Here is a 23,033-nt window from a genome sequence, read left to right on the forward strand (position 1 = left end):
AAGAACATCTAGTATGAACACATTAGTGACTTGTTGAAAAAGATGAAAGGATTCAAAAGAAATAAACCATTTGTAATTAGAATACCAACCAAACAAACAAACAAAAAAAAAGAAAGACAAAAGTCCTTCATATATATATTTATATATATATATATGTGTGTGTGTGTGCGATTTGTTTTTGTTTAGTAGTTAATTCTAATTATTTCCAGTTTTCCCTTTCTTTTCCCTTTCTCTTCTTCTTGTTGATTTAGTGACTTGCTTTTTCAGAGTCTACCAATTTGTTTGAAGCGGTTTCATCAATTTCGTGTACAACATTGTCGTCGCTTTGTTGTTCAGCAAATCTTTGTTGTCTAACTTGGGCAAACAATTTGCTCTTTTCCTCTTCAGATAATTCGTGTTTCTTTTTGTTTTTGATGTGGTACATTGGGTTTAATGATCTCAAGGTAACTCCCTTCAAGAATGGCAAGTGGCCGTGTTTTTCTTCAAAGAGCATCAACATCAATACGGCAATTACTGCCAACCAGTAGATATTGTATGAAATGACTGAGCCGTAGGTGGCTGAGTTTTGCCATCCGAGCAAAGCGTTAAAGATATCCCAACCGTTATCGGTTTCTGGGTTGCAGCAGTTGACGTGCCAGACTGACTTGGCGACATCGTAAGTTCCAGGACCACTTCCGTTTTCTGAAGCGTCACCACCGGTTGCTTGGTTGTATTTGTATGTTTCAAAGTACCAGATACCACGTGAGAACAAACCAGCGGCGATCAAGTACAAGATTCCGGTGGAAATGATCAAAAAGATTTGCATTGATAAACTTGAGCCAAAGTAGTATAACAAGGTACCAACGGCAATACCCGCAATCAATCCGACAATCACGGGGATGGGGAAACTTGTTGCTGGTTGGTTTAAGCCCACACCACCAACAAACACCACTGCTTCCAAGCCTTCTCTAAGACAGGTGATAAATGGCAAGATGAATAATGCGTACCTCTTTGTGAATTGGCCAATTTTGAATCTGTCCTTTTTGGAGTCTGGTTGTTTGACCAATGCCTGGGCCAACTTGACTCTCCATTTTTCCTTCATTTTGTTGATTCTCAACATGGGGATACCCATCAAGGAGATCAATACTGTGGCAATGATACAAAAGATACCTTCCCATAAGTCTTCTGATTTGGACCAAATGTCATTACCCAAACCGTAAAATGCACCGATAAAGGCGCAACCAATGATAAGACATATAATGACCCCTAGTATTGCTCCTAGCCAGACTTGTCGTTTTAATTTTTTGTAAACCTTTGGGTCTTCAGTGGAGCTTCCGAGACCTTGTTTCAAAAAGGCAAGAAGCACCGAAACGACAATGACAGCCTCAAGGGATTCTCTAAAGACAATAAAGAAGATTTGAACGTTGAAGACGTTAACCATTGTTTAAATTAAAAGGGCTGCAAAATTGAAAAAATAGAAAGGATTGAGTTATTATTAGTGAGAATAATATTTTATTTTTTATTTTTTAAAAAGAAACAGTGTCTGAAAAGCAAGAAAATAAAAAAATAAAAAATAAATTTATAGAAATATTCTTAGCAGTGTCTGACAGGGTTAATATTTTTTATGTTCTTCTCTACTCGTATCTGTATATTGTAGTGAGTTTGATAGTGAACTTGTTAGTGTCTGGCGTCCAATGTCTGGTGTCTGATGGAGTGAGGATAAACTTTGAAGGAAGAACGGAGGGGGGGAGGAGGTAGGGAATTTGGTAAGAAGTTTGGAAGTTGGCTCTCAAAATCAAGTGTCTTGCTTAGGAATTATTTGGGAAAAAAGAGGAAAAAGAGGAAGAAGAGGGAGGAAGTTTGGGATATGAGAACTTCTCTTTGGTTTATATAGATAAAATTTTTTTTTTTCTATTCTTCTCTCTCTACTTATTCAAACAATTGGGTAATGAATGGGTAATTTAGGGATAGGTAGACGGAGACAAAGGAGTGTAGTATTGGGTTAAGGTAGTCAATGATGCATACATTAGAAAGAGGTGCAAAGAGTTGGTGTTTCTAATTCTAGTTCTTGTTCTTGTTCACTCTTTGTTTCCACTCTTTAATTTCTCATTTTGTAGTTTTCAATATACAACAACAATAGAGATGCAGTTGGTGTTATTTAGTGTCTGTCTGTTAGATTATGCATTTATTTGTCTGTCTGTCTGTCTGCTAATTGGTGTTGTTGTTGATTGATCAGATAAAAAAAAAAAATTTAATTTAAATTTTTAAATGTATTTAAATTTTAAATTAAATTATTTTTCATATTCAAGAATACGAGAAAGTCCATAAAAAAAAAGAAGGACAAACTAAAAAAATTTGTTAATACAAGCCAAAATCCTTTACTAAAGAATCTCTTGATGCTGATTGGATAATTTGGGATATGACATTCTTTTTTTAAGGGCAAAGTTTCTCTAGAAGTCACTGAAAGAGATTTGATCAATCAGATAAAAGAACCAATAAAATTATCTGTATAAGTGGAAGCAGAAGCAGGTTTGAAGAAAATAAATAAAAAAATAAAATTTACAAACCAAATTTAAAAAATGCAGCCAATCATCGTTTGACTTCTCCTTCCGTTTGCAGGCATTTAACCAATTACACTATTGTGAAGTTGTTGTTGTGAAAACACTTCTATATTCGTCTCTCCATTCCACTCTATTCCTCTCTTTTTTTTTCTGTTTTGCCCTTTTCTAAGGCTCACCATGTTTTGTCTTGTATAGAAACTACATGTTGGTAATACAAACAATAGTTGTTGTTATTGTTAAAACTAAAAAGGAAATATAAGTATAAATATAAATAAAAAATTATCAAAAAGAAACAGATGCATGAAACAAAGGCAATAAGTTTTGAAAAAAACAAAAAGAAAGAATGAATTTAAGCCTCTACATTTGTTTTTAAGCCCACCATCTCTGATTATTTCGATACTTTGTCTTGACCTGAATAACGAGGCTTAATTTGAGTTAGAAGAAAAGGTAAGAAAATAAAAAAAAGGGTAAGGCTTGACTTAATCATCTCTTGTTGTTCAGCCGTGTTAGGCTATAATGAAATACAAGTTACTACTCTCTCAAAAAGGTGTAAATTGGTTCAATTCACTTTAATTCTCAATTTTGCAAATAAAACTTGGTTTTTTTTTTTCATTTTTTCATTTTTTTATTTTTCACTGTCACTGTCACTTTTCCTGTCTCCGTGCTTCGGCTTTAAAAAAAAGACTTTGTACAATTGAAATGGATTATTGTCTTCCTTTTAACTATGTCTGTTTTTTCAGATTTTTCTTGGCTTTCTTTTTCATTAATATTCGCAGGACAGACAGACAGACACTTTTTTTATATACTTTTTTTTTTTGAATATTTTTAGACACAAAAAATGTTAATAATCCTGAAAAAAAAGTCTTGGCAGGGAGAAAGTAAGTAAACAGACAGACAGATAAATTAAAGAGATTGGAAAGATAAAGAGGAGGTATACAATATGTGTGTCAATATGTATGTAGATGTACCAATACACATAATAATTATGCTATGAGAATGGCGCCATCTCTCCTTTCATATTAATTTTTTAGTAAAGATAACTACACTGAAGAGTAAATAGTTCCATTACATTTACTATTAGCATTTTCCATCTCCCTTTCATTTTCTTTTCTTTTTTTACTTTATTTACGTATGCACCCCCCCCTCCATTAACAAGTTTTATATTCGTATCTTCCTTTTCTCTGCTGATGACAAAAAAAAAAATGAAGTCACAATAATTTGTCAAGGTAGTGTTTCTCAAACATATTAATCAAAGTTCTTCAAGTTGCAATTCTAAATCTGAAGAGGCATCAATTTCATCAACATCTTCCATCGATGATGATGATGATGATGATGATGGTGCATTCTTACTTTGCTCAAACGATAATACTGGATTGGAATTCTCAATCTCATCAATCTCATCTACTTCTTCAACTACTGCAGCATTGGCTTCTAGATTAGTTTCTAGATTAGTTTCCACATTGGATTCAACTGCACCAGCAACACCCGCCTCTGCTCTCGTTGCTGCCTCAACTTCCAACTGCTTCTTCATATTTGCCAATTTGACATCCTCTTGCCGTATAATATCTGCAAACACATCTCCCAACTTATCTGCATTCAATCTCACCCTCTGATAAACCTCGCTTTTCACCAATTGCAAATTTAGCAAGGATATCATCTTAACAACATAAACACAAAAATCGTTTTCTAATCTCCACATAATCTCACATCGTCTTTGAAACTCTCTTGCCTCAACAATTTGCTTTTCTCTAGCTTGACGTCTATGCTCCTGCAACTGCGAATCCAGCTCAGCAACCAGCTCAGGATCCAAATCAAAATTATTGTCATTTGAAAAAATATTGGTCAAGTTTACACTAGCTTCATCAATTTCTTCAGCATCCTCCACAATATGCTCTTTGTAATGTACCCCTTCTTCATCATTCCTTTCCAACTCAACCTTGGTTAAATGCGCCAAATTCACCTCCTTCATCAAAAACAATTCCAACAAATGATCATATTGGAACACAACATCAATATGAGTCAATTGCCTATTTAGCTTAAAAAACTTTTTAAAATGTTTGAATTTATTAACGCTCTCATACTTGAGATGAAACAACTTGAACGAACTCACCAAATCAATATACTTCATCATTATCACCGACTTGAAACTCATCAACTTGGTCTCATTACCACACACTTTAACACAATTGATTAAGGAATCAACAATCTCGGGAAAACACTCAAATTCCAAATCCATCTCAATCTGATCCTGTTCACCACTCGGGACATCAATTAACCTTTCAAATTTCCAAGACACCAACACCAAAATAAACTCATACACATTCACCATTGCTTCTTGAAATTTGGGCAACTGCAAAAGAAAATTGTGTTTCCATTGGTCCAATACCACTTGCATATTCAACTTGACCAAAAGCTTGTGAGTGATATTAAATAGCAAATCAAAGATATTATCGAGATTGGCAATATTCACATGATCGCCAATTTGCCTAATCTTCTTGAGAACCAAAGACAAGTCCCTAATCTGTGTAATCAACAGCTTCTGCTTCAAAATGTCATTTTCTACCAGTGTTTCTTCCTCCTCCTGTTCTTCTTCTTTTTCTTTTCCATCAGCTCCCCCATTCTTATCCTCACCCGATGATTCGCCCTTTATAAAAATAGTAGCCCCTTCAACAAGATCATGCAAGGAATCTTGAACCTCATTTCGCACATTACTAGTCAAGCCACTCGTCAGGCTAAATAATTTTTGAAAATACGCCGAAAACTCATCAATGACATCAAAGTTCTTGTAATACTGCATAATATTCTTGGTCACTTGCTCATACTCATTGATCTTATCCAACTGTATATAGTAGTTGAACAAGGCATTGTTCTTGGGATCAATAAGTTCGGTCCAAATATTCAAAAACACTTTGAACCTTTCATTCGACTTTGTACAAAAGTTTTGTAGTTTGGGCATCTCTTCAACAAACTTGGTAATTGTCGTTGACGTTTCCTCATCGCCACTCCCATCTTTGCTATTATGTTTCCTTTCCAGAAACACCTTAACAATACCATAAACCATCTTAAGCAAGCACATTCTCTCAGTCTCATCAAGTTCAATCAACAGTTTGAGGCACTTAACATCCTCTTCATTCACTGCATTTTCAACAGCAACACTACCAACATCTTTTTCACCATTCTCCTTCCCACTAGAATTTTTCTCCTTGATTGTGACCAGATCAATGTCTAGTAAAATGTAATTTACAATCAAGTCGAGCTGGCTTATATAATCGGAAGCAAACAATGACGAGTCAAATACTTCATCCAATGGCTGCACGTATAATGATTTCACAGTATGCACCACCAGCTTTATGGGAAGAAAATCTTGCAATTGGGTTTCCTCTCCATATGTAGCATTGTAATCATCCAACAATAATTGGTTCCTTTCAACTTTAGAGGCCAACTCAGTCTCACTGGCAATTTGAATAAATTTAACAAATTCGTTCTTGAGCTTGAGCTTGGTCTTATCAGACCCAAAGGGAAAAAGTTGCAATATTTTCTCAGTTAAAGTTGAATCAATGAGCCCATGCTTGATCATTTCAGTCAATATTGCGCAACAATTGGCCCTTACTTGTACATCCGTATCCATCTCACACATGGCAACAAACTGCGACAGGAATTTTGTAGAAAATAGTCTTAATCCTTGTCTCACAAACGAGTCTTTACTCTTGTACAATTTGAGTAACACTTTTGTAATTTCAACGCGGACCTGATTGTTGGAATCAGTGAGGAGCCAGCCAAAATAACGAAGATATGAACTTTGACAAAAATAAGTGGGACAAATGTTCATTGCTTCACTCAAGCCTCGAATAACCACAAGACGAATTAATGGATCAATATCTTTGTATCTTTTAGAAATGACAATATGGTAAATGTCGTCGAAATATTCCGTTATCGCCATGAGTTGGGTCTCATAGCCATCTATGGTGGATTGAATAGTTTTGTACTTTGTTGATGTCTTGTTTGATAATCTGTTCAATTGCCGTTTAGATCGTTCAAGATTCACTTCAGTGGATTTCTTGATATTGCACAACTGTGCAAGGATATGCAACGAAATTTCGGAACTGGTAAGTCTCAATGGTCTAGCAAATGACTCTGTCAACTTGGATGTCCACGTAACTATATAGCTCATATAACGAGACACAACATTGTTATTGTTATCATCGGTAGTAGTATTGTTCTTGTCATTTTTGCTAGTTTTATTTGTCATCAACTGCACTGCATGTATCAAGCCTTTTTCATCACTGATTTCAATTACTTGTCGAAAAAACTCCAATACATTTTTCTTGAAAACCGGTACCAATTTAAATGGGAACTTGTGCGATTTCTGCGTAGTAAAGGCCAATGTAGCTTCTTCAACGGTACTACTTGCACTATCTAAATTCACAAGATCGTGTGGCTGAAACAAATGCAAGGAACCACAAGACCGTAAGATAAGGTTAATTAATACCGCCATCGCTGTAGAGTTGGTTTCAGAAGCAGCCGTTTCTTCTTCGTATGTATCTATCCAGTCCAATGCCAAGTCTGGCACGTTTACTTCGGGACTTGTAAGCGCTTGGAATAAATAGTTTTCTTGCCAATCATCCTCAAGTTCACGTTCTGCTGTAGATTTCTTCTTGTTTATTTTTTGCTTAGCACTTGTTTTTGTTTTTGTTTTTGTTTTCGATTTTGATTTTGCTTTCTGTCTGGAGCTTGACTTCTTATTAGTTTTACCACTTTGATCTGGTTCTAATTCGTCGTCACTTTTCTCCATAGACAAACTCAACTCGGTAGTTGGTGTTTGCTGGTCTGCTGGTGTTGATTGAACAGGAGCACCAACTTTTCGCCTTTTGGTTTGATTTTCAAGTTGATCCTTCTCTAGTTGTTCGGGAACGTTTTCCTTATCTTGATGCATGGGCTGTTCAATATCTTCATCGCTCGATTCGTGATATAAGATCCGTTTCTTGGAATTAACTCGAGTCAGCCTTCTTGACAGTGTAGTTCCTGGCATTTCTTTCGTTTTCTATTATTTATTGGTTTTTAAATTCTGTAAGATAATCTGATTAGGAAATGAAAACTGTTTGTAAAAAAGTTGTGTATATCTAGGTTGAAAAAAAGGATACCATGTGTTATATATACCCAGTGATTCCAGATGTGTGGTGGATATGAATATAAATCTGGCTGCGGTTAGTATTCGTGGTGGTTGTTGTTGTGGTGGTTGCCAAAAAATTGTAAACACTGAGACGCGTCAGATGTAGAATCATTTGGTAGCTGTGCAGATGTAACGGTAGTGCAACTAGAAACAAAAAAAAAAAACCCGAAAGAAAAACAACAGTGGACAAGATTGAACTGGAAAAAAGATGTCCTTCACACATATATTTACAAATAGACAAATACACATCTAAGACACACGAACACAAATTCTGCTCCTGCCAAACCAGAATAGAGCATCTTGAATCTAAAACATAGTTGATTTTTTTTTTATTCAAGAAAAATATAAAAATATAAATATATATATATAAAACCTGAAGAAAAATCAAGGTACAAGGGAAGATAGCGGCCTTTTGTCAATCAGTATCTGCACAGCAAAGAAGTAATTGAATAGTCCCAGTAAGCCATTCAATATGTCAGATAATAACACAGTAAACGCAACAGGGATAGAAGCAGAGCAAGAACAAACTCAGGTGCAGGGTTCAACACCGAAACCAGAAGTTAACACAGAAATCACTGATACTAAAACAACAGAAGAAGCAACCGATGAAAAAGAAGGAGGCAAAGAGGAGTCTTTAACCATAAAGGAAAGTGCAAACGAAAATGAAAATGAAAATGAAAACGCAAACGCAAACGCAAACGCAAACGAAAATGGACAAGGGCAAAATGACATCAAGCCAGAAGCGGTCATCAGCACTGAACAATTGAAAGAAGAGTTTCAACAAAGAGCAAAAACATACTTAGCCGAACAAAGCAACCATGTCATTATCCCATCATTTTCCCAGTGGTTTGATATCAACACTATTCATCCGCTCGAAAAGAAATCATTCCCAGATTTCTTCACTGAAGAAACTGTTTACAAGAATCCACAGAGTTATAAATACATTCGAGATTTCCTCGTCAATACATTTAGGCTAAACCCCAAGGAGTACTTGACTATAACCTCTGTTCGCAGAAACTTGGCTGGTGATGTAACAAATATTATCCGAGTCCATCAATTCTTGGAAAAGTGGGGCTTAATCAATTACCAAATAGACCCAAAAACCAAGGCTAGTCTTGTTGGGCCACAATACACTGGACATTTCCAAATCACATTAGATGCTCCAGATGGATTGAAGCCGTATATTCCGGAAGATGCCAAGGTCATCAATTCTGAAAAGGTTAAATCGGAAGTCCAACCTACTCCTGCTATTGAAAATGGCTCACAGCAACAAAGCAACGAAGCAAAAAGAGAACAAGACAGTCCATTAGCAGGTTCATCACAATCTGAAGCAAGTACAGCACCGGTTCAGTTTAATTTGGAAGTTAGAAGAAATGTGTATGCAACAGGAGAAAAGAAGCTAGATTTCAAATCAAACAACATGGTACAATATGCATGCAGTATATGTGGTAAAGACGCTACCGAGGTCAGATATCATAATTTGAAAATCAAATCATACACCTATAATCCAAGCTCCACCATCAATAATGCCAGCATACTTTGTTCTATATGTTATGAACAAGGTTTATTCCCACTGAACTTTACATCAAGTGATTTTGTAGAGTTTAAGAAATTACAATCGTCCGAGGAATGGACCGAGCAAGAGGTATTGCTATTACTCGAAGGTATCGAAATGTTTGGCACTAATGAACCAATATCAGCCGCTGGAGCCAGTATCAATGTCGATGTGAATAATCAGTGGAGTAAAATCAGCGAACATGTAGGGACAAAATCAAGAGAACAGTGTTTAAAGAAATTTTTACAGTTGCCAATTGAAGACAAGTATTTGACCAAGTTGATCAAACAAGAACCAAGCGATGTTTTGAATGACTACGACGTGGCGCAAACTGAAGATAACAGCAGCAACAACAACAACAATAATAATAATTATAATAGTACTAGCAGCGGCAGCAGCAGCAAGTCAAATCTTGTTGGCAATGTCGTTAAAAAGTTGTTGGAAACAAATGAAGGAAAATCTCTTATTGAGCAAAATGCAGAAGAAAACAAAAAAGATTCACTTCTTGAGCAAACTGGACTCATCAACCAAATTATCGAACTAACTGTCGAAAAGGTAAACTTAAAACTTGCTAGAGTAGACCAGTTGCAAGCCGATCTTTTAGCTGTACAAAATCAACTTAACAAGGAAAGGAAAGAAAACTTATTAAACAGATGGGCACAGTATGAGAAAATACGTAAGCTTAAACAAGCTCGCCCCGATTTGGCTGATGTATTGTCTGATTTATTGCAACCAGTGAAGATCAGTGAATCTGGAGATCAAAACGTGTATTCTAATAATGGGAAGTCATTGGATGATATGGAAATAGATACTGCAACACCCTCATCTTCGACTGCTGCAGCAGCAGCATCATCATCAGAAACCGTACCTGGAGGAACAACGACTACGTCTGATAACACTACACAGAATGGAATTAACAACCTACCTCTAAGCTTTACAAAACCAAAAGAGTACCAATTCTGGTCAGGTTAGAATTCCTCGGGGGTAAAGGTGTAGAGTACACATATACTGAATAAAACATGTAGCACTTTTGTATCATTATCATTATCAAATATAAAGTTTAAAGTATAAAGTATAAAGTATTGAATATAAAATATTAAATATAGAATTTGTAATCACTATTAAAAATCAAAAAAAAAGACGTCTAAAGAGAGAAATAAAGTTTTTGATCACCTAAAGAAAAAACATACCGGAAAATAATAACGTAAAAAAACTGTATTGGTTTTTTTTTATTTTTATTTTCTTATCTTCTTTTTCAATGGCTTGGTTGAATCGGCACATCTGCTAATTTAGAATGTGACCCATTATTATCTGGAACAATTGGTGCAACAGGAACATTTGATTGGTCTTTTAAAGTTGACTGAGCTAATGGACCTGGCAGACCTGGCAGCACCACATTTCCATTAACGTGGATTGGCGGTATAGGTCGTTGTATGGTTGGTACGCTTTGTTGGCTTTGCAGCAGCATGCGTGGGAAGGTTTCTTGTCTTGAATCTACACGTCTTGCATGTTCATTCGGAATTACATTCAACGTTGCCTCACTTGGGTTTCCTCCATTTGCATAAAGCCCATTCCCTTTTTGATAATGCTGCTTCTGCTGCTGTTGCTGTTCTTGTTCTTGTTCTTGTTGTTGCAGTGAAAGTGAAGGTAAGTGCTCGTGTTCCATCTCTGTGTCATCTTCAACATGAACGTTTATGATAGGATGGTCAAAAATATTACTGGCTTTTGATGAACCATAAGTATAATTAGAAGTATTTGCCAAAGTCGAGTCAGATGTCATTGAGTCAAAAGTCGATGAATGCGGGGAGCCCATGCCACCGATACCATGATAATTTGTTGCCCCTACCAGTCCATTGCCAATTCCGTTGCTATTTATAGCCACATTGTTGCTGGAACTTGAAGGAATTATACACGAGGAAAGTCTGTTTTTGATATTTCTTGTTTCTGAACGAATCGGACTTTGTCGGTCACCATTATAGCCACCCAATCCTCTGCGGATGGATCGGGTATTTGATCTTATTGTATTAGATGGTGACAATGGGTTAGTGTTGTCAATTTGTGGTCCATGTGATTGGCATTTCTTGTAAAACTCAATAAACTGTTTCCTGTAACTAGCGGCACAATCTTGACGGAAAACTCGAATAAGACCATATTGATCGGTAGTAACTATAATGTCACCGTCTCCTGCAGCGGCTGCGTTTGAGCCTGAACCAGAAACAATCAGGTCGTCATGACGGTGCTCTTTTGAGGAAGTCGAGCAATAACATTTGGAGGGATCCATTCTACACGCCTCGCCTCGTTTTTTAAGATCATAAATAAGATCATCTGAAAGCGCAAGTAGTGTTTTGGTAATTTGTGGTGCAATAATGGCCACATTACATTTAGAGTGGTGAGCATGGAAACTGGAGTAACTATTGTTTTCATTTGCAACAAAATCATATTGCGAATCATCCTCGGAGTCAAACAATTTGTTGAATATCTTGTGTGTCTGCAATAACTTGGTGTATTTTTCATGCTTGTGGTGGAATTCATTAATATGCTGCTTTCCATCAAGCACAAACTCCTTCATTGATTGTCGGAGCTTATTATTGATTATGCTATTATTATTCTCCCAAATATAACAATAATGGTCTTCAGAACCTGAAATGACATATTTGTGGTCATCACGGATATTGGCAGCTATTGAAGAAGAATTATTCACCAAACCCCTGAATCTAGTGATGAGCTTCTTCTTTTGAGTACTAATAATTCGAACTCTTGAATCATTGGTGGTGATTAATACTGTCCATTTATCAAGGGCTGGGTCCAGCTTGTCCTTCGCCGAGGATGTTGACGATGTTGATGACTTTGACGAGGGCTGATATGCTGTGTTTTCAAATACTTCAATCCCTGTAATCTTGTTGCCGCTCTTTTCGTGAAATGGGTGAACTATAGATCTCTCTCGAATCTCAACTCGATTCACAACATGAAGCCCTTTTGTTTCCAAAATAAACAAGGAGCCATTAAAACCACCAGCAATGCAGTAAAGACCATCAGGTGTAAAGTTTGCTGCGGTAATTAGCACATCTTTGCCCAAGTTGCGCCAATACGATACTGAATTCTCCAAAACTGACCAAAGTCGTACTTCGTTGTCCAATGATCCACTCACGAAAAACCTATCGTCCAAGGGATGGAACTCTACGGCAGTAACAAAGTCTTCATGTTTAAAAGTTTGCAAACAATTGGGACGATCAACGTGCCATAGTTTTGCTGTTTTGTCCATACTACCAGAAATAAGGAAATTATTTTTGCTCCAAGCAAGTGTAAGAATGCTTCGTTTATGGCCACGCAACTCAATTGGTGTCCTGTGAAATACTGGTGCTGAGTCGTATACATAATCGCGGCGACTGCTTCGTTCGGGAGAACCTGCTTCTCTTTCATGTTGCTTATATTCTAGTCTTCCCAATGGTGATGCGATAACCTTCCAGATTCTAATAACAGCATCTCTACCTGCGGCGGCAAGGTATTTCCCATCTCGACTAAATTTCATGACAAAAATCTCTTTGCTCATTCCTATATCCGAAGCCTGTTCAAAACCAGAACTATCTTCCTCGTATGCGCCGTTTTCAATTTCTTTGTCACTTTCTTGCGATTCCTCGCCAGTGCTATTACCCACATTCAATTCTTGCGCCAAGAATAAGTTGTCAATGACTTTGGGGCTCTGTTTATTACGTTTGTAAAGCTTCATATATTTCGGAGTCAAAAAGGACTCGTATGTCATTCCAGCCCACGGTGGCTCTTGGTCATCTTGTAAATTGAGTGTCAGCATGTCGGAATTGAGGATATGCTTCTCAGCCTCGGGAAAGAACACTTTTTCATTAGATGGGTGGTGGTCAAAGGTGCCCGCTCTTGGTCGTGATTTCCTATTCGATTGTGCTGTAGCCGATCTGTACAAGGAACCTCTCAGAGATGAATCCGAGTCAAACTCTGCGTCTGATAAATCAGAATCATCATTATACAAAAAGGAATCATTATCACCAACTAATCTTCTCTCTTCCGATAACTCCCTCCGCGACCTACCAGAACTTCGGGTCTGTAGCTTTTGCAATCTATTCAAATTTGGTGACTTTATCGACGCAGTTGGAGTAGCAGACGCCGATGCCAAAGATTGATTGACGGAAGGTGCTCTACTGCGGGCTTTTTTCGACCGAAGCTTGGTGAAAAAGCTTGGTTTCTTGTGTTGTGGGGAGTCGCCACTCATATTATCTATTCTTTTTTTTTTACTGAAAACAAAAAAAAAAAATGATTCGTAATCAATAGTTGTTGCTACCCAACTTTGGCTATTTTATTGATATTGATTGTTGTGAGTAGTCTTGTCGATATTATCAGTCTTATCAGTTTTATCAGTCTTATCTTCTTTAACTAAAAGAATGTAATAAAGAATAAACAAAAATTAAAAAATTGAAAAGGAACAAAGGAAACCCCAAAAATTGTGGCTGCGAACTGGTTTTGACTTGTCTAGTTGGGTTTTATTTTTTGTATAATGAAGTATACTGTGGGGATGGTGAGTGTGAGTGGAACAGGTAGAAGGTATAGGATTTCTGAGATAAGTGACACGGTATATGTGAGTCTAAAAGAAGGTTGTATAATTGAAACAAGTTCAACAATAGTTGAAAGTTTTGCAAGGACTCAATTGCTCAAGTATGCAATGGAACTTTTCCGGTTGTTCACTATTTGCCCTGTAATATATATATATATATATATATATATATGTATGTATATCAGAAGCGTGCATGCTAAATGTATAGCAAGCTTATGTCCGAAGGGATTGACTTTGTCTATCAGTAAGCGAGTTAGTGAGTGAGTGAGGAGTGTATGAGTGTATATACCCTCGCTCTCTCTCTCTCTTTTTCTCTCTCTCTGTTACTAAAGCTGTTGAAAGTCCTAAATCCAAAATGGTCATCACCCGGAGGTTAGCTCCTTTCGGCGCGGTTCGCTTTCTTTTTTTTTTTCTTCTTCTTCTTCTTCTTTCTCTTTCTCTTTCTCTTTCTCTTACTCTTCCTTTTTTCTTTTATTTCAATATTTCAATTTTTTTTATTACTTCTTCTTCATTTTCTTTTGGCACTCAATTTATAGTGAATTTCTTAGCAATCGCAATCATATATATATCAACACCGTTGCTGTTTGGAAGAATACGTTTTTCTTGGGTTTTAGAGGAATTGTTATCAACGTCGTCATTCTGATTCCATCTATCCTGTTTGTTACTTTAATTCTTTTTCTTTTTTTTTTCCTTCTTTTCTTTGTTTCTATTTTTAAAATTCTTTACTATTTCGCTTCTTCATTCTTGAACCTTGAATATTTGTTTCCCAACCACTTTAAATTGGTGGGTATTATACCGACTATTATTTTTGCGGCCATAAGCTTTTAACTATTCTAGTATCTTGTTCAAAGTGTGAAGCTTGAAAACAGTAGAAGAATTCTCGCCGCCAATTCCGCTTCAACCGCGTATTATTTCAAATCCGTGTTTCTCCTCCAACCGAAACAGCTTGGAAATAGACTGTGTTCAAATCCTTTATTATCCACAGTATCTGTAAACTGTATGTAAATTGTTTACACCATCTGTGCATTGATTTTGAAGTTTCTACACACTGTCTGCACACTGTCTGCACACTGTTTGCACACTATCTATACACTCCTGACTCTCAGCACACTCTTCAACATGTTGGTTTACACTAATCTTTTAATTTATTACAATCTGTCAATGATACACACGCATATACACCCCAACTACAATGGCTTCTTCTTCTTTGACCATTCCAAGTGCAAGATCAAACTGTGGTAACCCTTTCCGTTCAACAAATCCAAAGCCTTTTGAGCAATCTCCTCTGTGGCAAAACTAACGTATGCAAAACCTCTGCTTTCTCCAGTTTCCCTATCCCTCACCACGGTGACTCTCTGTAATGGACCAAATCTAGCAAACAATTCGTTTCTCAACATATCCTCATCGACAAAAGTATTCAATTGTGAAACCTTCAATGTTGTTGAGTCGTCTCTTGCTTCTCTTGTAGGAATGTTACCGTTGGCATCTGGTCTCAAGTGTCTTGGAATATATCTACCAGTACTTGTAACTGCATCGGCATCACCTGCACCCTCAGAACCTGGCTCTGGTGTACCACCATTCAGTGTAGATGCACCCAAAGTATCCTTAAATGGACACTTGGCAGTGTAATGGTCACCTCCACACACTCTACATTTAATAGTCTGCACAACAACTCTTGATGCTCTCTCTTGTGCCTTATCTTCCTCCTCCTTCTTTTCAACTTGTTTCCATGAAAGACCAAGCTTCAAATCGACTTTTTCACCTAATTGTGTAGTACTTGTGTCTGGTCCTGGTGAGCTATGCTTTTCCTTACCATATTTGGCCCAGTTCTTACGCTGTGCTATAAGCGGATGCACCTTTTCCCTCACTATAACTTCTTTGATCTTTTGAGTGATTTTCACCTTCTTTCCATCCTGATTTGTTCTGAATGTGATGACTGTTTTGGTTCCATCTGGGTTCTGGATGATGTCTGCTGGCACAGAGAATTCATCACCGGCATCGGCCCAAGACTCGATTGCTGAAGACATGATATATTAATATAGAAAATAACCCGTAGTTAATGGTTTGCTTTGTTGGTGTTCAAACCTTGGTGTAATCAAAATGATGCAATATTTAAAAAAAAAAAAAAAATTCAAAAATCTTTTTAAAATGGAGACCTTTTCGATGTCGCTACAAGGCTGTTGGTAGTATTTTTTTTTCTGAAAAGTTTTCTACAGTGTTTGAAAAATGAAAAAAAAAAAAATTTGGATTCACAACACAAAAGCAAAATATTCTACACCACTACCATTACTACTACTACTACTACTACTACTACTACTACTACTACTACTACTACTACTACTACTACTACTACTACTACTACTACTACTACTATTACTACTACTACTACTACTACTACACACACACACACACACACACACACGACCCAGCCAAAACAGTCTTCATCCTGATCCAATTACTGAAACAGTTGATTTAAATTCCTTATCATGTTTATTTAATTTTTTTTTCATTTTTAAAACAAAGTTTATCAGATGGATGCTGTAACATATTCTTATGGATCACATCCCCTTCAACAAATCAAAGTTTGGAACTATGATCTAGAAAATGATGATACATATGTATATATACACGGTGGTGCATGGCGAGACCCGCGAAATACATATGACGAGCTAGCGCCAGTAGCCGAAGCTCAGGGCAATACTCACAAGTCCAGCCCAAATCAAACCCAGAACCAGAACCAGAACCAGGATAAAAGCCAGAGCAAGTGTCAGAAGAGAAAAACATTCATTGGTATCAATTATAGGCTCTCCCCGGAAGTGCACCATCCACTTCATATCATTGACATTGCCAAAGCATTGCTATATATACGAATACATTTTGAGTTGCAAAAAATCCACATTATGGGGTTTTCAGTGGGAGCTACTATGATTCTACAATTATTTCAGCTTCCGGATATAATCAAGGATGGCGTATCAGCTTTAAAGGAATCAGGATATTCCAATGAACTCATCGAAGTAAAAGAGTTCTTAAATGGTGGATTCCCTCAACTCAGAGATATATTGAAAGAAAACAGATTACAGTTTCACAGTGTCAAGTTCCTCGATGGGATCTACGATGTAGATGCACTAATCGAAGAATACCCAAGCTACGAATCCTTTGTCAAAGAGGCGTACCCAAGTTTAGATGTAGCCAAGCGAGCAATTTCCGTCAAAAATGATATGTTAACCAAACACAAGTTAATGCATTGTGGGTTCATTACTAAAGAAACGAAATTATCGATTGTTCAATCATTGGAGGATGATTTACTATCAATGCGACAAAGCCTGCTTTTGTTTTCGGCTCTCACAAATAATTCAACTCCAGTTACTTTTATCACTGGTAATTGGGGTAAACACGATGATGTTTATGGTGATAAACGAGCAGATATATTTATCTATGGAAAGGACTAACCTTGTAATTACAAACGCTGAATTTCATTGCTCCAATTTCTTTTAACATTGGAACAAAAACCAGAGCAGAAACAAGAACAGAAATAGAAAAAAAAATGCTTACAATTTGCACTTTTCACAAAGTACAAACTGTGGAAGCTCTTTTTTTTTGGTTCTCTCCTTTGTAAATATAAGCAATTGTACAATGAAAGAAAAATGGAAAGAAAAGAAGAAAAAAAGGAAAACATTTTCTCCCTAAAGTTTGTTACCAAGGTTCAACTTTAAGCTGAAAGATACCAAACCTGTACAAGTAAATCATCCGGCCATGAGGGACGACTCGAACTAAAGTCTTTCTTTGTTCTTTTTTTCTTTCTTTCTTTCTTTCCTCTCTTACCATGATGCCATTTATACATCCAATATATAATACACTTTATAGTGAAATTATAAAATGCATAAGAAATGTATGTTCCATTTTTGCAGACAAAATATGGTGCTCATTTCCTTATATTTCCCATTTTTTTTTTCTCCTTAAACTGAATTACTCCCATCAAAACGCTCCAAAGATAAGGTTCGATTCTTTTTTCTCTTCAATCTCTCGTATCCACAAAAACATTCACCTTTTCCACTCAACTCATCCTTATAGGTTTTCAAAAAATTTCTTTCGCTACAATTTCATATATTCAAATTCAAATTCAATTCTCTTTATCTTTTTTTTTTTCCTCTAAGATATCCCTTAATGGTAATGATCAATAATAATAATAATAACAAAAAATAAAACACACACTTGGAAACACTGGCATAAAAAAAACACATAAAAAATCGACTTGGACCCCGAATCAAATACTCTTTAAACAACTTTGGACAACTTTAATTTACTTTGAACAAATATGGACAAATATTGGCAATAAATGAACTGAATCTTTGGCTCTAGAATTTTCAACATTAGAAACGGTTTGGCGATCTTTCTCTGTTGTAAGATCCACCTCTGTCTCCAAAGTTATCACCACGGTCGTATCCGCCTCTGTCACCTCTGTCACCTCTGTCACCGTATCCGCCTCTACCTCTACCTCCTCTAAATCCACCACGGTCTCCAAATCCACCTCTTCCACCTCTAAATCCACCACGGTCACCAAATCCGCCTCTTCCACCACGGAATCCACCTCTTCCGCCTCTGAAACCATCTCTGTCACCAAATCCACCTCTTCTATCACCATATCCACCTCTTCCGCCTCTGAAACCGCCATCGAATCCACCACGGCCACCTCTGAAACCACCTCTTCTTGGTGGTGGAACATATGGTGAAGTGTCTTCCTCAGCACTAACAGTGACATCACCAAACTCGGCCTTGTCCAATAATGGAATACCCTTTTCCATCTCTTCAGCACTTGAAAATTCCATATTACAAATGGTTTCACCAGATTCATAATCCCTATACACCTTAACAAATGATGGTTGGAAATCCGTCTTGTCTCTGACGAAATCCTTGACATCTTGCCAAGCGGTATTTTCAGGTAAACCTAAAATCTTGACTCTATATTTACCACGTGTATCTTCCTTTCTCTCCTTAGCAAATTCAATTTGCAATGGTTCTCCTTGGAATTCAGTATTGACTAATTTGTCCAAAGCTGATTGAGAGTCTTCAACATTTTCGAATGAAACAAAAGCGTAACCTTCCATAATACGTGAATCAATCACCGGTGCCGCCTGAGCAAAGAAATCTTCAAGTTCTTGTTTGTCGGTGTCGGAACGAACAGGACGGACAAAAAGTTGTTTGGTTGGTTCACTTGGTGCTCTACTACTCATCTTGAAATGATTGTTGATGTTGTTATTATAGTTATAGGGACTAAATTGGTATTCAGGAAAAGAAAAAGAAAAATTGTAAAAAAAAAAAAAGTGAAAGAAATAAAAATCGGCAGAAAAGTTGAGATGGATGGCAAGGAAAATTTAATTCAATTTATAGAGAATTTTGTTGCCTACGATGGAATTATTAGTTGTTTTTTTTTCCTTCCCCCCGTCTCTCTCTCTCTCTCTCTCTCTCTCTCTGTCTTATTATTTTTCCTCTTCAAGCTTCGCACTTTTAAATTTTATAAATTATTTTGTTTTTTTTTTCTGCTGTTGTAGCCAACCTCTTTTATTGTCCATATTTACACGACTTATATGCTTTGGTGTTGCGCCTTTTCACCGCGTCCCCTCTCCTTCTCTTACATCTTAGCTCCTCGTGGGTATGTAACAACAAATGAGAATACAAAGCCTTAATGCTGATCTACGTTTACAATACAATATTGATGCTGAAAAAGTAGTATTTAATCTCAAGTCTATAGTATTATCATCATAAATGAAAAATGATTTCTTTATTTATTTATCTATTTATTTATTTATTTATTTATTGAAACAAATGGAAATTGACAACAATAAGAAATGAAATAAGTATGGAAAGAAAGAAGGACAAAAAATAAAACTACAATTACATATTAGGGCTTGTTAGGTGGATTGATAAAAAGCCAGAATGAACATTTGGAATTGTTCAAAGACGGCAAAACAAAAAAAAAGGAGCATTAAGAGGAAAGAAAGAGAGAAAGGGAAAGAAAAACAGAGCGATAAAGAAATTATCCCACCAGTATTACAATATACTGGGAACCGTAGAGAAGTGATTTTCTCAGAACGATTAGGAAAGGATCTTCTTTAAAAACTTTCTGAATCCACCTTTCTTCTCTTCCTTGTCTTTAGTTCCATTAGCTGTCTTCTTAGCAGTGGAGGAATCCTTCTTTGCTGGAGTAGAGCCGGTGTTAGTTTTCTTTGCTGGCGCCTTGGTGGCTGTTCCAGTAGCCGCAGCAGTAGAAGATGAAGGTTTAGCATCCTTTGGATCAGCTGGCTTGGCTGTTGCAGCAGCTGCCGGGGTAATGTTCACATCTTTCGCTGAAGGTTTAGTAGTAGCGTTAGCGTTAGTGTCCTTAGCGTCAGTCTTGGATGTCTCATCAATTGGACCATGTACGGCTTCAATGGTAATTGGACCATCAACTTGAGCAGCAAGCTTAGCTTCTTGTGTCAATCTCTCTTGTTGTGACTTGGTAGGCTTGATTTCTTCGAGAACAACATCATGACCCTCGGCAGCTTCAACTGCAGCTTCAATTTCCTTCCTACTACCTTGTGCAATAATAATTTCTTCCTCTTGAGTTTGAGACTCCTTAGCCACTGAAGAAGCAGGGCCAGTAGAGTCAATGGCGGGTGCAGTAGTTGCAGCCGTAGATCCACCAGTAGCAACTGGGGCTGTAGATGCAGTTGTTTTGGTGACTGGTGATGCATCAACTTCTTTACCTTCACTAGTATCAGGAAGGTCAGATCCGGTAACTGGTGGAATCAATGGCTCAGAGTTAAGACCGGACGATACTGACTCCTTCTTTTCCGGTTCAACAGCCTTTGGATCCAAGGTCTTTGGTTGCTCTGAAGTAGTAGTAGAAATAGGATTAGCAACAGTAGCAGGTGTAGCAGTAGGATTAGCAGCAGTAGTAGCAGTAGCGGGGACAGCTGTTGCGGTGGAAGATGTAGCTGGGGTATGAGCAAAGTCCTTCGAAGTAGCAACCGGTGCTTGTTGTGCTTGTTGTGTTTGTTGTGCTTGTTGATGAGCTCCTAAAGGTGAAGAAGATAATGGGTCTACACCACCTTGATCTTTGACCTGAGACCCGCTTGGTTGTGAGCCCAAGGACCCTAAGCCAGCCCCAGCAACACCACCTAACCCAGCAGCGCCCAAAATTTTAGCAGCAGTATGCTCATTTTCATCCTTCTTTGGCTCTTGAGCAAGTTGGTCCTCGCTAGTGATATCATCGGCACCATGTCCACGACTAACAGGAACTCGCACATCATCATCATCGTCCTCGTCCTCTTCTTCTCCTTCCACGTCTTCAAAGTTATTTCCGGCATTGTTATCAGCGTCATTAAACTCTTCACGAACTTGATCATTCAACTGGGTGTTGGCAACTGACTCTCTTCTTACTTCGTTTTGAGTGACTCTTGGTGTTTCACCAAGGTAGTCAGAAGCAGTAGCGCCATTTCCAGTCTCAAGTGCCGAAACAGCAACAGCAGCTTTTTCTTTTTCTTCTTCTTCTTCTTCTTTTTTGTTGGCACCCTCAATTTCACTTGAATAGACACCTTCAGTCGATGGAGATGGTGTTGGCTCGAGAGAAGAGCCACCAGATGCAGCAGCAGCGGCGGCTTTAGCTTTCTTCTTTGCCTTGTATTTTGATCTCTTGATTTTTTTCTTTTGTTTTTCTTTATCTTCAGAAGTCAATTCGGAACCTTCAACTAAGGTCCCAGTAGCAGGAGCAGTACTACCGGATGCGTCTGCAGTTGTACCTGCAATGTTTGCTGTTCCAACTTCCTTGACGTTTTCATTCGAGGCCTTTGGATCGGTGTTTTCAAAAGTTTCAAATGCCGATAATTGATCTTTACCTTGAGGGATCTGAATACCTGGCTCACCAGTAACAGAGACTTGTTTTTGTTCTTCTTTTGGCATAACTGTGGCATTGAAATCGCCTGGACCTTTTGGTTGAGTCTCGTGGTGTGGCAAGTGGCCACCATGAGCTAAGCTGTATTGTAATCCAGTTTCTGGAATCAAGGCTCCTGGAACAGTCAACAAATTCACCAAATCCTCGGCGTCCAAGATGTTATTTTCAATTCCATCAGAGTCTTTAGTGACATTCTCCTCGGGATTGGTTTTCCATTCACCGTCAACAATGTACTTGTACAAGATGCTTTCCTTTTTAGGTGGAAGTGGAACTTGTAATGCGAAAGAGCCATCTGCTTCTTTAACTAATGGCAATGTTTTTGACCAGTTGTCAAATGTACCTGTAACAACGACGTCTTGCGGACCTTTGGGCCTAGATAAAAGAAAGAGAGAGAAAATGTTAGTATTTGAATATAAATTCTAGATTAACCCATTTTTCAGTCAATTGCAAACTCTTGATCCCATCCATCTTTTTATATTGATGGTATATATATATATATATATATATAAATAAAAGATATCTGTAAGTGATAATAGAATTAAAAAGCTCAGAATTGGGTACAGCAAGAGGCTGAAGGCTGGATCCTGAAGGCGTACAAGGTAGCTTCTTTAGTTTCCTTACTTTGGCCTTCGAGATGAGACACTGAGAAAGCTGAATTGACTGTGTGGATTAGTTATTGAGAGGCAGTACATACCATTTGAAAGTGTAGTGGACTGACATAGTTGTAATGATTTGATTATCAAGTCAATTGGGAAACGGAAAGTGGTTGGAGAGTGTTGTATGAAGTTTATATTGGGGTCGAGGGGAAAACAACAAAAAAAATAGATATTAGAAATTAGTGTGGTGGAAAGGCTAGAGGGTAAATATTTAAAGTGTAATTGTCTTTTATTTTTTTTTTTCTTTTTATTTTTTTTTAATTTTATTTTTTTTTAATTTTTTTTATTTTGCCTTTTTCTTTGTTTGGTCTTTCTGAAAGCTTTCACGAAGCTTCTTGCTCACTTATCCACTTTATATGTTGAAATGGCTGGAAAGTTACGCAAATAAAAAAAAAAAATTCTAATTAGGCTGGTCAGGCTGGAGCAAACACTATTGAAACGGATAGTAGTAATTTTTGTTTTGTATTTTGCTCTATAGGTTGGAGTTGTTCTCCACTTCTTATGCTAATAGATTAAAGTATATTAATGCCAACAAATTATCCAAATGTCTGGATATCATACCGCCAATTATCAACACATTTTGGAATGACTCTTGCTTCTCTC

General features: G+C 37.2%; 7 protein-coding genes across 7 annotated transcripts; 1 reads left to right on the top strand and 6 right to left on the bottom strand. All coding sequences in view use genetic code 12, as the record gives it.

Moving 5' to 3' along the window:
• Positions 1–247: 247 nt before the first annotated feature.
• Positions 248–1,420, bottom strand: FTR1_2 (high-affinity iron permease; the record flags this gene model as incomplete). Its single annotated transcript, XM_061119438.1, has 2 exons — positions 248–1,363; positions 1,412–1,420. 2 exons carry the CDS (start codon positions 1,418–1,420, stop codon positions 248–250), a joined length of 1,125 nt encoding a protein of 374 aa, XP_060975421.1.
• A 2,369-nt stretch (positions 1,421–3,789) lies between these two features.
• On the bottom strand, positions 3,790–7,569 carry IRR1 (cohesin complex subunit; the record flags this gene model as incomplete). Its single annotated transcript, XM_001525650.1, has 1 exon — positions 3,790–7,569. The coding sequence occupies one exon, from the start codon at positions 7,567–7,569 to the stop codon at positions 3,790–3,792; it is 3,780 nt and encodes a 1,259-aa protein (XP_001525700.2).
• Positions 7,570–8,182: 613 nt separating this feature from the next.
• On the top strand, positions 8,183–10,237 carry RSC8 (Chromatin structure-remodeling complex protein rsc8; the record flags this gene model as incomplete). Its single annotated transcript, XM_001525651.1, has 1 exon — positions 8,183–10,237. The coding sequence occupies one exon, from the start codon at positions 8,183–8,185 to the stop codon at positions 10,235–10,237; it is 2,055 nt and encodes a 684-aa protein (XP_001525701.2).
• A 283-nt stretch (positions 10,238–10,520) lies between these two features.
• PVL30_003114 (uncharacterized protein) lies at positions 10,521–13,505 on the bottom strand (the record flags this gene model as incomplete). The annotated part of the gene is made up of 2 exons (XM_061119439.1): positions 10,521–13,441; positions 13,502–13,505. The coding sequence occupies 2 exons, from the start codon at positions 13,503–13,505 to the stop codon at positions 10,521–10,523; spliced, it is 2,925 nt and encodes a 974-aa protein (XP_060975422.1).
• Positions 13,506–15,031: 1,526 nt separating this feature from the next.
• On the bottom strand, positions 15,032–15,871 carry TIF35 (translation initiation factor eIF3 subunit g; the record flags this gene model as incomplete). The annotated part of the gene is made up of 1 exon (XM_001525653.1): positions 15,032–15,871. The coding sequence occupies one exon, from the start codon at positions 15,869–15,871 to the stop codon at positions 15,032–15,034; it is 840 nt and encodes a 279-aa protein (XP_001525703.2).
• Positions 15,872–18,214: 2,343 nt separating this feature from the next.
• On the bottom strand, positions 18,215–19,075 carry PVL30_003116 (uncharacterized protein; the record flags this gene model as incomplete). The annotated part of the gene is made up of 1 exon (XM_001525655.2): positions 18,215–19,075. One exon carries the CDS (start codon positions 19,073–19,075, stop codon positions 18,215–18,217), a length of 861 nt encoding a protein of 286 aa, XP_001525705.2.
• Positions 19,076–19,937: 862 nt separating this feature from the next.
• Positions 19,938–22,494, bottom strand: CRP1 (Cruciform DNA binding protein; the record flags this gene model as incomplete). The annotated part of the gene is made up of 3 exons (XM_001525656.2): positions 19,938–22,146; positions 22,418–22,425; positions 22,489–22,494. 3 exons carry the CDS (start codon positions 22,492–22,494, stop codon positions 19,938–19,940), a joined length of 2,223 nt encoding a protein of 740 aa, XP_001525706.2.
• Positions 22,495–23,033: the final 539 nt, after the last annotated feature.

This window comes from Lodderomyces elongisporus, chromosome 3 (genome assembly GCF_030384665.1).
Source record: "Lodderomyces elongisporus chromosome 3, complete sequence".
In the NCBI taxonomy this organism is placed as follows: Eukaryota; Fungi; Ascomycota; class Pichiomycetes; order Serinales; family Debaryomycetaceae; genus Lodderomyces; species Lodderomyces elongisporus.